Consider the following 16,411-nt stretch of genomic DNA (forward strand, 5'->3'; position numbering starts at 1 on the left):
TGGACCAGAATCCAAAACTTGTTAATTAATGATGCTCAAGTTTGAAGTAACTTCTGTAAGAGCATGTCTCTAGGTATTACAATGATATGCCAAAGACGAGTAAGCTTCTGCAAGTTCTGTGCAATGTAGAAGTGGTGACGTGCCATAGATAATGTCTGGTACCTGGCTCCTGTATATAACCATTCTCTTAACTAAGTGTTAGTGGTACTCAGGTTGTGGTGAGATCATATAGGCCTTCTAACGTTTATCTGAGGAGATAACTGTTACCTCTGCTTTAAAGAGGTTATAAGTCACAAGATACTTTTATTTTAATAGAAATGAGCCAAAAAAAATTGGGAAGACATTTTTTAGCCATTTGTAGTATATATTTGATTAATAGAAACTTCTTTATTTGTAAAATCAAGCCAAAACACGTGGTTTCAGAAACTTCATGTTCTCTCAGCCCTACGTAGGTGCCCAGAAGACCTACCTAAATCATTCCTTTATCTGAAGGAGTATTTTAAATAGCTTCAGGGAGATAACATTTTAAAGTTCCAAACTTCACTTTGTAAACCAAAATTATTTTACAGCAACGAAAAATCTGTCTGATGCTTGTAAACCTCTGAAGAAGCGAAATCGGGCTTCAGCAGCAGAATCTTCAACTCTTGCTTTTAGCAAGAGTTCATCTCCTTCAGCTTCCTTAACTGAGAATGAGGTAAAAAAAAAGTGGTGTTTGCACACAGCCATTTAATTACAGAAATTTTCAGGTGTGAATCTTGTTTAAAAACAAAATCAAAGGCGAATTCTCTAACGTTGGTGCTCTAGACAAGTTACAGTTTTGGCCTCTGTGAAACCTGTTAATGTGTGCATTGCAAATTCATTTATTGTAATACGAACGTCTGATTTGGGGACGTCGAGATATTATTGTGGTTTTTAATGTATTTACCAACAAAGTTTTAGAATTGTAACCTTCTATTAGAGGCAAAGTAAATTGCCGGTGTGTTCTGTATTTTCTTCTACAGACTTTATGTAAGTGTACTACATTAGTTACATTATGTAACTCAATATCGTCATGTTGCCATAGCTTTTATATTGAAGCAACTTTCCTGATCCTCTGATCTAGAACTGGACACTTTTCTGAGCAGAGCCCCTTTAAGCTCAAATTAGTTTTCAGGCTAAGTGCTATTTCTCTGTGATGCAAATAGCTTCATTCCCAATAGAGCTAAACAGGCAGTGAAGGATGAATCTTTTTGATACTTACTAATCATAGTCTTACCTCTGCATATTTGGAACTGTAATTCTTCTCAATTGACATACAATAAATGAAATGTATGTACCAGAAGTGTGTTCATACAATCCATTAAACCATTCTCCGAGTCATCTACACTGTTAAAACCAATCAGCCAAAGAGTGGCAGCATGAGGGTGAAGTACGCATGCTGTTTTGCAGGTGGAGTCAGAAATGTAGTTGGTAGGATTTAGTAAAATATGTATAGACAAACGGCTTCAAGCAGTTTGTGTTATAAAAGCTGTAGAGAAAGTACTTGCCTGCTAACAAGGGAGTAGGGCTTCCAGCTATCCTAGAGACTCATCTCCCCTAACAAATGCATGAGGTGCTTAAGACACTATAATGAATGCAGTTAAAATATCTAGGCAATGTTCAGTACATGGTTTACATTTTGGGTGGGGAAAAAAGATTGCATGTTAATGGCTGTATATCCTACTGTAACTGGAAAAATATTTTAACAGAAAACCCTACTGAATTCTCCATTTTGTAACCCAATGAAACAAGCAAAGGAAGTCCCACAGGAAATAATATCCATAGCAGCAGTCAAAGCAATATTTGTTCTCATTTTGTTCTCTGGATTGAGAGACTCCCATCTATTGACTTACCACAGCTTCTGCTGTGTTGGCTTTACTGCTGGGACTTGCTGTGTAATGGCTGTTTGTATTTGGGGCCATCTATTCAGCCAGACCAGTTTAAAGAACATACGGTCTTTGTGGCTCTAGTGTCTCTAAATGTTGTAATCTTGGGAGAAAGAATCTTCTACTATATGGTGTTTATAAACTGAAATCTCCAGAAATCTTTCTCAACAAAAGATTATTTTTTTTTTTAATTTTCGGTTGTGACTTAATGGTTCACATGTAAAAAAGGATATGGTTATATAGGCTGAGATGGAAATTTTTAAAACTTTAGCTCTTAATTTACTCAGTTACTGCTAAACAGCAGCAGATGTGAGAAAGTATCATACACTGCTCACAGAACACAGATACAAAAAACTAGAAAAGGAATTAATTGTTTTCAAGAGTGTAAAAGGTTTTAAAATATCAAAACAATCCCAATCGACATAACAGGAAATAACACCCTGTCAAATAACAGAGATTTTGCAGGGCTGGGTGCATCAGGGACTGGATTAGTGGGCTAGATCCTTAGATGGTTTAAAGCTATACTAACCTGAACCTATACCAACTAAGGACTGGACCCAGTTTCATATAATAGTAAATACTTTTTGCCTTTAAATAAAACACAAATGTCAGGCAAGTGTTTCTGAACTTACTATTGATTTATTCTACAAAACAAGGAAAGATGTAAATTTTGGATTGTGTGGGTGGCTTTAAAATTTTTTTCCCCTTTTGTATTATTATTTAGCACTTGTCTAAATGGCTAAATACGTGTGTGCCCTGAGAGCAGTCATCCAGAGAGGAACCTTCTCCAGAATGCTAAGGGAAAGAGTTTAAAAAATAAATACAATCATGCAATGATGAAAGCTGTGCACAGCTAATTGAATAGGATGTAATTCTGCTCAACATTAAATACATTTACTGTTTAACTTTTATATTTCTGTGTTCACTGTAATACTTCTAAATGTTGTTTAGATGCTCTATTAACAAAGATAGAAAAAAATATGCATATTCCACAAGCACATACACCTCCACAAGCAATGCTAAGTGGATTCTGACCTTTTTTTCCCCTCTCCTTTCCCCGCACTCCCCCCCTGCCCCCCACCATTTGTGGACAGCTGGTTCCAGAATGGAACCTGGATATGACTTACTTGTCAAGGACTGTTGCTAGCTGCACACCTTTTAAATGTCAGTTCATTGCAACTACGTTGTAGGAAAGGAGTGTTCAGTGTGAAGGGTGTGCTCAGTTTTTTTGTTTGTTTGAAAGATGCATCTTATTTGACATTTTTAAAAAATATTTTGGATACTTTTTATTGTTATTGGGGGAATTTTTTAATGGGGTTTACTTGAAATATTGTAAAATTAGTCAAGGCCAAATTTTCAATTGATAGTTACTTTGGGTACGTAATGTACAGGGGAGAGAGACAGGTGGAGGTGTGCGCTACTGCCATAAGAACAAGCAAACATTTATAGACCTAACATATCAGGGATTAAAAGGTAGGCTTTCACTCCCTTCAAAAAATTGGGTTTTGAAGTCTTTTTAAGATGGATGGACAGAAACAGTAAGGTGTTTATACATGAATGAATAAATTTCATTTCTGCATTTAATCTTGAAACAAACAAAAGACTTAATTTTACTTCTAGGCACTTGACATCAGTAATCATTTCCTCCAGTGCTTCATGTGAAATACGATTTTATTTAAAATCTAAATTCTTAATGAGCAACTGGTAGGGCCAGATGTGAGAAAGAAACTCAACACTTCGGAGTCTGCAAAAGCTCGGAGTAGTTTTTTACTGCCTCTGTAAGACTTGGTGTAACCATCCAAAATTCATGTTATTTGTGAGAAGAGATACAGGTGGTGTATTCTCATTTTTTACCTTGGCCCTCCACCTCCCAACAATGTAGTAGGTGCCAGTAAAGTGTAACCAGTATTTTTTTAATAAATAAAAAAGGCTTTACATTACCATTACTACTGGATTATTGGCACTTTGTGTGTTTGCATGAAACATACCTGCTTTAGCTGTTCAGTTTTTGTGGTTATCGGCTGGCTTCATTAAATTGGATGGATTTGTTGACAGTAGATAAGTATCGTAGTATTCTGCAGACTCTAGATACTGCTTCTGAACTTTGGCAAAGAAACTGTAATTTCTTTCTAAGAGAGGACAAAATAAAGAACATGTAATACTTTAAATTCTTAGCTAGCCTGTTATTCATCGTATCTTCATCAAGTATGAGCTGACCAGCAGACGGCAGTTTAAAGAAGCCTGTGAAAGATTTTGAAGGTGTTCCTTTTATCATAAGTTCCTTGTATCCTCCCTAGAGGGATTTCTTTTTTCTGTAACATCCAGTGTCAAAACAAGCTGGTTATAGCTACAACTTCTTGCATTTCTAAGGCATAATAATGCAAGTTATAATAATGCAAACCTGAAGTTTTGCTCTTTTTCTGCATATTAAACAGTGTAATTTTTTCACATTACCAATTTGAGGCAGATTTGGTTTAGCTGCATTTTTAAATGGGTATTAACATGTATACACAATGGAGAAAACGTGCAATTCTTAAAAGGTAAGGTATTTAATCGAGAATGCAGTCATAAGACATGTACAACTTGGAACAGAAAAGTATGTCAGCTCCATTTATTAACCGTAGAGTCTAGTTATCCTACAGTATACAACTGAAATATTCTAAGCACACATACTGAAGGTAAAAATAACTGTCTTTGAGATCCTAAGAACAGGAAGGAAGAAAGGAATTCATGCTCTTTTAAACAAACTACTGCCCTAAAGAAAAAATAGTTGAAACTAGCCTTGCAGGTTGTTAAGTGAAATCAGTGTGCTTCTAGCATTTCATTCTAGCTTCCTAAGAAGATAATTTTCTCTTCAAAACAATACTTAAGGATAATTTAATATATAGTGCCACCTTAAATCCTCTGACTTAGCAGACAGTTCTTTCCTGTGTTTATTTCTTTATGCCTATAGATATTTTTCCCATCCCGTTTCAAAGCAGCAGTAAGCTGTCAGGGGTACGTTTTTGTGGAACACTGCGAGTAATCGTTTCTTGCTAAACCTCTGCTAAAGCCTCTAACAATTGAAATGACCTGCATTGCCCACCAGATCGTACAGTTTTGTTACATTGCTTCTACTTTGACATGGAAAAAATTATAGGCTTGGCTCTGTTCTTTGGCAGCACGTTCGGTGTAGAAAATTAAGTTTCTTCTGTAATTATTTTCATCCTGTGTATGACTTAGGCTTCAGAATGCAGAGAATCTGTTTACTGAATGTTTACCTGATGTAGGTTTTTATTCCACATCCCCTACCAAAGTATCATGAGTATCTGTAGGCAATTTTACAATGTTTTAAAGTGTTCTGATAGTTTTAATTAACTTTCCAGGCAAATTCAGAAATGCATAATATCCTTATCTGAAACGTCTTAACTCCTGCTAATAATAAAAATGAAACCTGTCCCAGGCCGTCTTTTTTTGCTATTATAGTACTGTGTACACTTGTGGCACCGCATACTTAAAGAATTTATCTAGTCTAGCAGTATGGGCCAAAATATCATTCTTCATTCAGTTCAGGAATTCTTATACTGAAATAAAGGAAATGTTAACTGTAACTCAATTGGCTCTGTCAGTTTTTCTGTCTCCGTGTGGGTGCACAATAGATTGTCTTTTGAATACAGCCTGATCTATTGTTTGTATGTTGCTTATTGACTTACTCTGATATGAATTGTGCTTAGATTAAAATAGCCCAACCCTCTAGCCACTGAGATTTTCTTAATAAGAAAAAAAAAAAATATATGCAATTGGGGTTTGTCTGTGGAAAGACTAAAGAGTTTGCTTATCAGAACATGCATGCTCAAAGCTTTGTAGAGAAAGCTCTTAGCCAGTCCAGACCACTTCCTCCTGGATGGCTGTGGTGTAGCAATCACTGCCTCTAAACTCAGGTCAGGAAGTCTGTGCTTGTAGCAGTGTCCTTAGTTTTAAGCAAGGTGGAACTTGATAGGCAACAGCATTCAGAAGTCATGGAAACATGCTTCTAAAATGCTTCTTAAAAGATGCAATGTATCTGTTAAAAGATAGCAGATGACCTGAGAGAGGATGCCACTTAAGCCAGGAAGTGTCTTAAGACAACTCTGAAAGAGTGGTAGGTCATTCTTTGTGGGCCCTTTTATTGATCCTGCTGTGGAGGTGACCAAACAAAAAAAACCAAAAGGAAATAATTTTTCTGCCATGCTTTTGTTTTCATTTTATATACCCCTAGCTTTAAAAGAAGCATACATAGTGGATTTTGTTTCCATTTGACGTTCTACAGCCAGGATTATAAACCAGGAGATACTAGAGTAAAATAAGGGGAAGTGGGAGGGTTAACTTTTTTGGCTCTGGAGAAATTTGCCCTTTAGTTGCTTTTTTAACTGCTTAAGCACAAGACAGAACACCACCGTTGTCCTGAATATGACTAAGACCAAAGCTTGTATTCTTAATGCTTAAGAAGGGCTGTTAAGCAAGTATAATTAATATAAGAAATGTTTTTATAAGACTGAATGAGTTAATCAAGTGAGTTTTCTGAGGAAGAAATATTTTTAATGAAAATTGCACTTTGGTGTAGCTAGAGAAGTCTGAAAAGGTGTGGGACTGGTGGAGTAGTAACTGTTGGAGCCCATTCCAGTGTGGGCACCATAGATGCATAAATGTTGGCAATTCTTTCACTCAAAATTTCCGAATTCCTTTTGAACCTTTAAACACTGGGCAAGGGAAAGCTTGTCTGAATTGGATCTAGGAGAGGAGTCCCAGTGAAGCTGATAAGCCCAGAAGCGTGAATGTTGTTCCCTTTGCAATTGCTAACACACAGTGAGTGGTATTTGAAACTTGCTTCGTGCTCCATGAGGCATGAGTTTTTGCCTTAACGAGTACTGATGCTCTGGTCCTTTAGGACACCCTTTAGCTAAGAGTTACAGGGAAATAAAAGAGACCACAACACCCCTTCCCCACCCCCCAGAATAACACTGAGCCAGCAAAGATGCTTTTATGGATCATCTTTTAAAAATGGAAGACTTAATCCTAAGCCTAAAACAAAAAGCACATTTAATAGCCAGCTCAACAGCTGATGGAGAGCCAGTCTTGACAAGCAGAACAGCCGTATTTTATGTTCTTGCTGTAGTCACTTCTTAAATTCTCGGGCTGCAGACAGGATGAGTACAGCCATTTATTTTCAGACGTGGAGTTTCTGAATGTCTTTTTCCTTTTAATTACAGTATAACGGTTTTGCTGGCACTGGTATTTACTGTGATTTTGGAGCTGTCTGAAAGGAAGTAGAAAAATTTAAATGGAAATATTTTTTTTTTCCTCAAGTGGGTGACTGGATAGAGCAAATGTCCACTTAAATATTTCACATCAGCCTCACCTAGTTTGAAACACAACATCACTTGAATTTTAAATTCCAGACTACCCTTTCTTGTAATGCATATCAGTATTATTGAATGCCAAGTGAGTATATGTCAGTACCTATCTTTTTTTTAATAAGTGGAATTTCAACCATCCAGATGTGGAACTAACAATACCATTTGCAAAGTACACCCATGTGATTCTAGAAATATGCAAGCTGAGCGTACATACCAGCCTGCATCCAATTTTTTTTTTTTTTTTTTTAAAGCCAGAGGCACTGAAGATTTGGCTCGCATTTCTGCTGAGGCATGTGGCTGGGACTGGAATCAGGTACCTGGTTGCAAAAAATGCTTGAAAAATTGTTGTAGAATTGAACTCAGCATTTAGATGTACTGAACAGTGTGAGCAATGTTTATCCTTTCACCTTTAAATGCTTTAATTTATGGTGCAGTGAACTATGCAGTTAACTGAAACTCGGTGTTGCAGCTGAGGAAAGTCTTGCAGTAGGGAAAACATTTGAGAAATTATTTTCTACACAATTACTTATGTCAAATAATTTTCCTGCCCACACCCCCCTTAACCCTTTTAGGAAGCTTCAATCAAAAGGCAAAATTAAGAATATAAACATATAAGCTCACAAGATCACATAGCTGACTCAACTTAATTCCTTTTAATAATCTAGTGTCTTTAAGTATTATTTCAAATGTATGGAGTTGCATGTATTTCCTCCTCTTTTCTTAGTCTGCCCAACAGCCTCCATCAAAAACAACTTCTTAATTACTCAGAGCAATCATGAGAAGGAAACCGTTATTGCACAAACAATCCTATGCACATTATATATCCTTTTTGCACAAAACGGGGAGTAGTAGTTCAGGCAGCAGTAAAAAACACTCAGTCTGATCCTTACATTTAGCAATTAAACAATTACCCAGTATTCAGTGTGGTTGCTGGTGTAATCTGGCTTTATACATCAAATACTGCAGCATGCAAAGCATCTTCATTCAGTTAAAAATGTTGAAGATTGTTTTTATAAGCATTCCTATATAGTCTGTCTAAAAATAGATCAATGTTTGAAAGAATCCATTAAACACTTCCTTTGGTTGTTGCAAACCGGGAGTTTGAGCGTATAGTTCAAAAGAAAATTAAAAATACTTTGGGGATAGAAAGTCTTGATATGCTGATTCCCAGACTGTTGCGGGCTTGAGTAACGGTTGCAAAAAAAAATTGTTGTCGGAAATGTATGGTCAAAATACCTTGAGATGAGTAGACCCAATCCTTAAACTAATGGCACATTGCCACAATTTGTATCTTTTCATGTGTAAAAATATAATACTAAACCCAAAGAATTGAGAGAGATGCCAATATTTTGTGCCAATTTGACTCAGTAATGAGTGTTTTCCTAATAACAAAGCTGTAGAAAACTCAGAAGAATGCGGTAATTTGTCCTTACATGTTCCCGTTGAGTCTTAACGTGTGAATAATAGTAACGAATAATAACTGGTACACATGGGAAAGGAAAGATTGCCTTGGGAGCCTGGCGGTAGATTTGTTGCTTCTGTGAGCAGCCCTATCCTGAACCTCACTGATCCCTGAAGTCAGTTCCGGGCCAGCTCAAATGAAGAGCAAAGCTCATGATTTGTTTTTAAGCCAGTTTTTTCTCTTCCTCTCACTTGTGTACGCAGATGCACAATTGCCAGTAGAAAGAGCTGCGTTTGATTTCTGAAATACCACCCAGCTGCTGAACGTTCAGGCAGTGCGGTGTGAAAGCCTCCACCGGCAAGTCCTTGCAAAATAATGTTGACATTCAGTAATGGAAGGAAATGGGAAGGAAAGCCTGATTGATGTGCAGAATGTAAAGTTTGATGCTGCTTGCGATGATACTAACTTCAGCAGAAGAAAAGCGTCTTCTGTGTTGCAGCATCGGTAATTGCTAATGAAAAGTGGAGGCGATTCCAGAGTTTGGGTGCAATTTCATTGCAGAAGCTTGTCACTTGCTGTGAGCCTGAACAGCCTCACCTTTTTCCCCCTAAATTTGCACTCTTAAAGATAGCATTTTGTCTTTATGAGAAATAAGAAATTACTCAGTAAAACAGATTAAAAGAGCAAACCGGCAATTGCTACAAATTGCTAATTAACAGGTTTTGCCACTAATCTAAACGTTGATTACTTTGAACCTTGGCCTGAATATCAGAAGACTTAATTACATGCAATTTACTTTGCTAAGGGGATTATATTACAAAAGTAAGGACAAGACAAGCTCTGACATGATCACAAGGGAAAGATTTACATTTGTAACTCAACAATTAAAGAAAAAAGCCCCCAAAAACCTGTGCTGATTTTTATTGCGTGCCACGATTTGGGCACTTGTATGTGAACTATTAAACATTCCATGATGGAAAGTTGTGCAAAAAAACCACAAAAGCCTTGTGTTTAATTTTAGAGATGGCTGTGTTTCATGTCAGCATGAGCCGATTTCCAGAAATCATCTTGTTAATGACTGTTTTAATCTAAAGGTATTTTTATTGTGCAACTCTGCTGTCCCCTTGGTGAATCAGAACCTGTTAGTGCCGCTGCAGCTTGCTTGGGGTACACATACAGTTTTCCCAAACATTTCATGCTCTACTTGTTTTTAGGTTGTGAGTCTTCTCTAAGAAGCGTTAGGTGAGGGGTGTCTCAGCCTCTTCTACACAGGCCTGAAGGAACAGCTGCTCATTTTACATCCCTGGTATTTCCATCGGGTATTCTGGAATAACTTCAGGAGCTCAGGTGTTGAATTCCAGCTCTCTTCATAGAGGGAGCTTTCCCAAAAGGTGGTTAGATAGACCAGGGGTTACTTGCAAACAGAGATGGCTGGTACAGGGTCTTGCGCCTTCTGCGGGATAGAAGTAAGACGAAATTGGGGTCAAACTCCCTATTACCCTGAAGAAATGCTTCCCTCTCTTATAACAGGGAACCTGCTAGCCTCCCCCTTTATTAGCCCCCTAAAATCAGAGGATACAAAAACTCTCAGATGATTGTGGAGTGGGTATGAGCTGTGCGTGAGTTACACGTGACGTGGCTGTTGGATATCACATAACATCAGTTGTATCATCACTAAACCTTTGGTGATGATAGCAGGGACCAAGAAACGCGTTCTGCAGCAGCAGCCTGCATCAGAAGCGTGTTGTTGAGCTTCTTAGGAACGTATTGATTCTTAGGAATTGCAACAGCCATAAGCAGGTATCCAGGCTTGTCTGTAGTGCAAAACGGATGGTTAATAGAGCATTTGATTTGCGAAGTGTGTGAGGCTTCTGACAGCTGTAAAGGAGAGATCTTGAAAGATACTCTCAGTCTGGTAGCTATACAATTGATGAACTGAAGTATTTTGTTCATGCTATGTGTGTTGGTATTCATGCTTGAAATCTGGCATTAATCTATAGGCGGGTGTAAATCGCCAAGTGTTCTGTGGAATGGGCTGATACAGTTTGGGCTTTGTGGTTGCATTTGTGATGTAGTTTTGTTCTTGCCAGCACTGCTCCTTTTTGGCTCAGTAACAGTTTAGTTTAAATGAAGGGCTGATGTATTGATGTTGAGGCAGTAAGATCTCAGTTCTGTAGGAAAATGGCTGTTACCTGTGTTTCACAAGCGGCTGGGATTTTGTGACTTGTATTTAGGGGGTTTCTGAAAAACTGTCATCTGCCAGTAGGGTTATCTTTCCATTTATAAGTCTGTATTCTTCATTTGAACGTTTTATAAGTATATAAACCAAAGAAGATCTGGGAAACCATTGCTTTGCAACAAACCTCATTCTCTTGTGACTGAGTAGATTTCTCAATGAATATGTTCTGTTTCTCTGCTCTGCTTTCAAAAGTAATGATCTGGGGGAAGAGGAGTACATCCTCAAGGGTGAGACTGTATAGCTTTTGCTGCTGGAAAGAAGATTGTCTTAACTTTTACGGTGTGCTGCATGAGCAGTTTTTCTCAGGGCTTTAGGTGTACTTTGTGGTGTGAGTAAGAGATGGAGGATAACCGTAGTGTCAAGTTAAAATAAGACTGCTTGTTTTGTTTACAACATAGAAGAGTACTTTTTTTTTTTTTTTAAGTAGGAAAGAAATACAGATTTAAGACCTTCCAGTTTAAATTTTTTTTTTTTTCTAAACATGACTAATTCTGGCTAGTTGAAACAGGAGCATAATGAGGCACTAAAAATGTTAGAGCAGTGCACTGCTTATAATACTTGATGTTTCTGTGGGAATAGTTTAAACAGAAATAAGCATGTGTGTAAGTTTACTTACATTGTAAGGGAAACTGTTCCTGTGTTTTTGCCAAAGTACCACGCTACCTTTCTGTATCTGCCCCTTCCCAGCCAGGACTGGCTGCTCCTGGCCGAGCACTTAGGTTGCATTTGCAGTTTACTATTTCACAGCTCCTTCCAGGGGACTTCCTGGTGCCTGATCAAAGCAGTGATTTTACATGCAGTTTCTTTTAACCGCTTCTAAAACAGCCGGGCAGAATCTCCAAATTACTCCAGTTGTAGGAATATTCATAGGTGAAGCGTAGGTACGAGTCGCTTTGATAGTATGAATTTGCACAGAGGAAATGCATTTACACCCTTGCAAGTAATCTGCAAAAAAACAGGCAACCAACCAACAACTGCCAATCTGATCCAATTTGCAAAATATTTTTAGACATGGTCAAGGAAAGCAAATGTTAAATGGAGGAATGCAAGTTAGCTGGCAGCAACAGTGAGAAGTAATTGCTCAAAACCACTGTTCCTAAAGGGATTCCATAGAGTAATGCTAGGCCTGGTTCAGCTTTACATTTTTCTCTGATTTCAAAATAAATCAGTTCTAATAAATTTACACACATGACATGAAGATTGGCTGATAGGGAGGTTGCACGTAGCTGTCTCCATTACTTGGTAAGCTGGACCATTTTTAATAAAATGTGCTTTACTGTAGATAAATAAGAGATAGTATGTCTCAAACCAGAAAGCAAATTCTTCATATGAAGCAGAGTGTCTGTATCCTGGCAAACAGCTATGGGCAAAATGATCTCTTGAGTACCACGGCAATTTACAGTGACTTTCAGTGCTGTATTGAAAAGACTTAGGGAAATCCTTACACAGTGGAACAGAAGCGGTGAAGAAGAGTAGCATGTTGGTTTGATTTGGGTATTGTACTTACGAGACCTAATGGGCTATTGCTTCCAGCTTTCACGCCTGAATTTTCAACAGCCTTTTTAAAGTACAGATAAGTTTTAGAGAAAACCCACCAAAATTCCCTTGATGCTGGAAAAAGTTCCTTAGGCAGAAAATACGAGGGCATTCTGGCTTACCAAAAAGGATTGAAACGGGCTTAGTTGCAGCATGCTTCCACAAGAGGAAAATGTCTGCTTCCAAAGGCTTTTAATATAGCTGATATACCTGGAGAAATCATCATCAACTGTGAGTTGCGCTTAGACAACTCGAAAGGGACATGAGGCAGTATTTTTGATGGTATGTGTGATAACCACTAGAACAAGCTTGAGAAGTGACGGGTTTCTCTTGTAATTCCAGATTGATGGAGAGCATCCAATTGGTGCTCTCCTGGAGAATGTACATAGTGAAACACAACTCACTGAGTACCCTCCAGGGGCAACAGTGTGAAATTCTGCATTTTCTGGTGTAACATGAGATACAAATGACTCTGTTGTCCATTCCTCCCTGAATTCTATTGAACTGAAAACTGCCCAATATTTTGTTTTAAGTATGTTACTTAGGTTGGGGTGTTTTTTAGGTACATTGTGAATATTTTTAAATATCCTCCATCTTTAATATATCTAGATCTGTTATATAAGATTTCTCCCTAACAGCTCTATCTGTTGTAGTATTTTGAATTAATTATTGCCTACAATGTTCATTAAACATATTCAGGGAGCCACTTTTTTTTCTTTCTGCCTCTCTTCTATATACTGTTCCCACTTTCTTGGAGAGTATTTGGGTCGGAGGCTTTCATACGCAGCTTGAAGTTTACTGAGTTTCTTTCTAAAAATTAACTGTTACTCTCTCATAAAATACATATTCAAACTTTAATCAAAGGATTTGAAGGTATCCCTGTGTTACTGGCTAGGCATTTCTAGCTAACTGTATTACAGAACTGAGTGTAAATAAAAAGCTGTATTACGAAGTTTTGGTGTTTTGTTTTGGCTGCTTTTGAGTTGCTGGGGATGATTGTTATATAGTCCTTTTGATGAGACCTCCACAAATGTATACTCTGGTATTAATTGAGCTTGTTTTTTAAAGGTGGGGGAAACCAAACTGAAGGAGTGTGCCTAAATCTGCTAGTTTGAACTGCAGCCTGTTTGCTTCCTTCAGATGATATTCTGTACAAAATTGACCACACATGACTGCTTTCTCTAACACGTATGTTTAATCTTCAGATCTCCGATGGCCAAGGAGATGAGCGGTCAGAGTCTCCCTATGAAAGTGCTGATGAAACTCAGACTGAAGTGTCTATATCATCCAAAAAATCTGAGCGAGGAGCAGGAACAAAAAAAGAATATGTGTGTCAGGTGAGAGATGTTAGCTGGGGCAGTGAGCCGTGTTTTCTGAGGTTTCCTAGAAAAGGTCTTTTTAAATATGAAAATGACAGTAATAGGCCAGAAACAGGCTTATCATGTGTGTCTGAGATGTCTGTTAGCGGTGAGGGTGCCGTGGCAGTAAATGGCGTTCTTAATTCCTAGTTACTATTTTTTCTTGACCTCCAGTAAGTGACTTAGCCTTTCTGCTTGAGTTTCCAGATCTCTATGATAAGCGTAATTTGTACCTCAGAATAAGTGCATGAGTGTTGCCAGGTAACTAGTTAAATGATTGAGAAGAGCTGCTCGCTTATCTGTTAATAAAGAGGGGGAAGTAAAACCCAGTGGGTTTTGTGCTACTGCAGCAGAGATTGCAGTGATGCATTGGTAGCCGCGTGTGTGTGGCAAGCTAATTGAAAGCAAAAAGCTTTCTCAAACTGTTCTAGAGAGTGCTTAGATTATGAAATGACTGCACAATACAAATGAACAGATGGAATTTGTTTTCACGAGACTGGGCAAGCAGTTATATTTCCATTTCTTGTACGTAGTCATGATGAGGTTATAGCCGTCTGTAAATGTTGGCTAATCCCTTAAATCCTGCCAGCATTATTGTTCGGTTCATTTTTAGTTATGCATGTGTCATTGCTAACCACTCAGACATACAAGTATCATTGTGCCACCTAGATTAATCTCCTCTTGCCAAGGAGGAGGAAAATAAGGATGCTTTTTAACACTACTCAGATGCATCAGTGTGCTCAGGGAAAATTTCTTAAAGCTTTTTTTTCTTTTCCTTTTTTCTGTCAGATTATATTTACTCATGAACCGTGGTTCTATGAGTGGTATTTCTAGCGGTTTAATGACTCTTACCTGTTTCTACTGGAAGCCAGGGCATGTGATGATGCTTGTAAAATTATCTTTCACTTGTTAAATTTGGTTTCCACAACGGGAAGAGAGATTTTCAGGAGCAATATATGAAAAGGAATAAAGAAAACAGTTTTTTCCACATATGAACTTCTCTTTAACATTCAATGCCTTTGTGTTGTAAAAGCTGTGTGAAAAAACAGGTGATCTCCTACTGTGTGAAGGACTTTGCTATCGAGCTTTTCATGTAAGCTGCCTTGGCCTCTCTGGAAGACCAGCAGGAAAATTCATTTGTAGTGAATGTACATCAGGCAAGTTTGTCCCTTTCTATTAATTAAAAAAAAAAGTTGTAGTTTTCCCATAAGTTGTTCTAGGAAATCCTCCTGGACAGAGTATGTATCTTTGGAGAAACCATATTTATCCTTTGGTGCCTGACAGGGTGGGAATTCATATAGTACCATTAAGTGTGCCATGTTTTAGAAAGCTCACTCTGTTTTCAGTGAGAACTGTCTTGTAACTTGGCTGATTTAGTCTGAATTCCATTGCCACCTTAACTGCACAATATTTGCTCTCTGAGTACAATTACAGATTCGATTTAGTCTGCCACAAAGAGTTAAGAAATCCTAGAAAAAAGCAGCAAGTGAAACATTTTAAGTCCTTTTTCAGTCTGTCTATATCAATCTTCCGCTCTTCCTATTAAAAGACTACCTTACTGCTATTAATTTCATTTGCTTTTAATCCTATAATAACTGCTTGGAAGTTCTGAATCTCAAAACTTTACATAAAAGATTTGCGTTCTTGCTCATAAGCTTATTTCAGTACACACAGTAAACCTTGTTGGAACAAGGCTGCTTCAAAATAAAGGTGTTCCAAGCGGTCCAGAGAGAAAATTAGAGGATGCTTGTCTTTGGTTTGTGGACCTGCTTCAAATTTCACAGGATCACAGACAACTCATTATCCTAGTTCACTGCTTTAAAAAAAAAAAAAAAATTAAATTCACAGTCATCCCGGTGTACTGAGGCTTATAAATAAGAATGTAAAAGCAGATCGGTGAGCTTTGGGTGTTGTGTACAATTTTAACTGCAATGGGTTTGCATTGTAACTTCATTTTTATATGTATCTGAGCAGATTAGTATTTACTGAAGAGTTAAAGTAAATAGACTTGCATCAAATAAGAGGATTTGATCTGGGTTTGTTAAAAGAAAAATCCACAACAAAAGCAACTTCCTCATGCATAACAAAAACTCACAGCAGAAGCATTTTAAATTCACGTGTTTGGGTGAAAAATTAGTTACATTATTTGTATTACTTTTGCCATTAGGTGTGCATACCTGTTTTGTGTGTAAGGAGAGAAAGGCAGATGTGAAACGCTGCGTCGTATCCCATTGTGGAAAATTCTACCATGAAGCTTGTGTGAAAAAATTTCATCTTACTGTGTTTGAGAACAGGGGGTTTCGATGTCCTCTCCACAGCTGCCTGAGTTGTCATGTTAGTAACCCCTTACATCCACGAATTTCAAAAGGTAGTTTCATTTTACGTTTTTATGACTGATGAATTAAGTCTTTTTATGGTATGTTAAGGTAAGGAATTTGCCCATTTAATAGCTGCTAGCTGCAATTTTTCAGGCACGCATACACTATTGATCGATTCAGAATCTTTTAAAAACAATAATTGAACCATTTTTAGCCAACTTGAGTATTTACCTTGGTTGTGTTCTTTTTTTAACTGGCTTTCAGTTATCTATAGCTAAC

General features: G+C 37.7%; 1 protein-coding gene across 8 annotated transcripts in view; it reads left to right on the top strand.

The window, feature by feature from the left end:
* NSD2 (nuclear receptor binding SET domain protein 2) overlaps positions 1 to 16,411 on the top strand; it is a 102,629-nt gene that overhangs the window by 74,134 nt on the left and 12,084 nt on the right. For 6 of the 8 annotated variants that reach the window (XM_040592222.1, XM_040592214.1, XM_040592206.1 and 3 more), the window contains 4 exons: positions 570 to 694; positions 13,662 to 13,793; positions 14,848 to 14,971; positions 15,982 to 16,182. In XM_040592222.1, coding sequence (XP_040448156.1) covers positions 570 to 694; positions 13,662 to 13,793; positions 14,848 to 14,971; positions 15,982 to 16,182 — 582 coding nt within the window. Of the gene's footprint in view, positions 1 to 569; positions 695 to 13,661; positions 13,794 to 14,847; positions 14,972 to 15,981; positions 16,183 to 16,411 lie in introns of those variants that run through there. The other 2 variants (XM_040592248.1, XM_040592257.1) reach the window with 2 other exon arrangements.

The sequence above is a fragment of the Falco naumanni genome, chromosome 1 (genome assembly GCF_017639655.2).
Source record: "Falco naumanni isolate bFalNau1 chromosome 1, bFalNau1.pat, whole genome shotgun sequence".
NCBI classification, from domain to species: Eukaryota; Metazoa; Chordata; class Aves; order Falconiformes; family Falconidae; genus Falco; species Falco naumanni.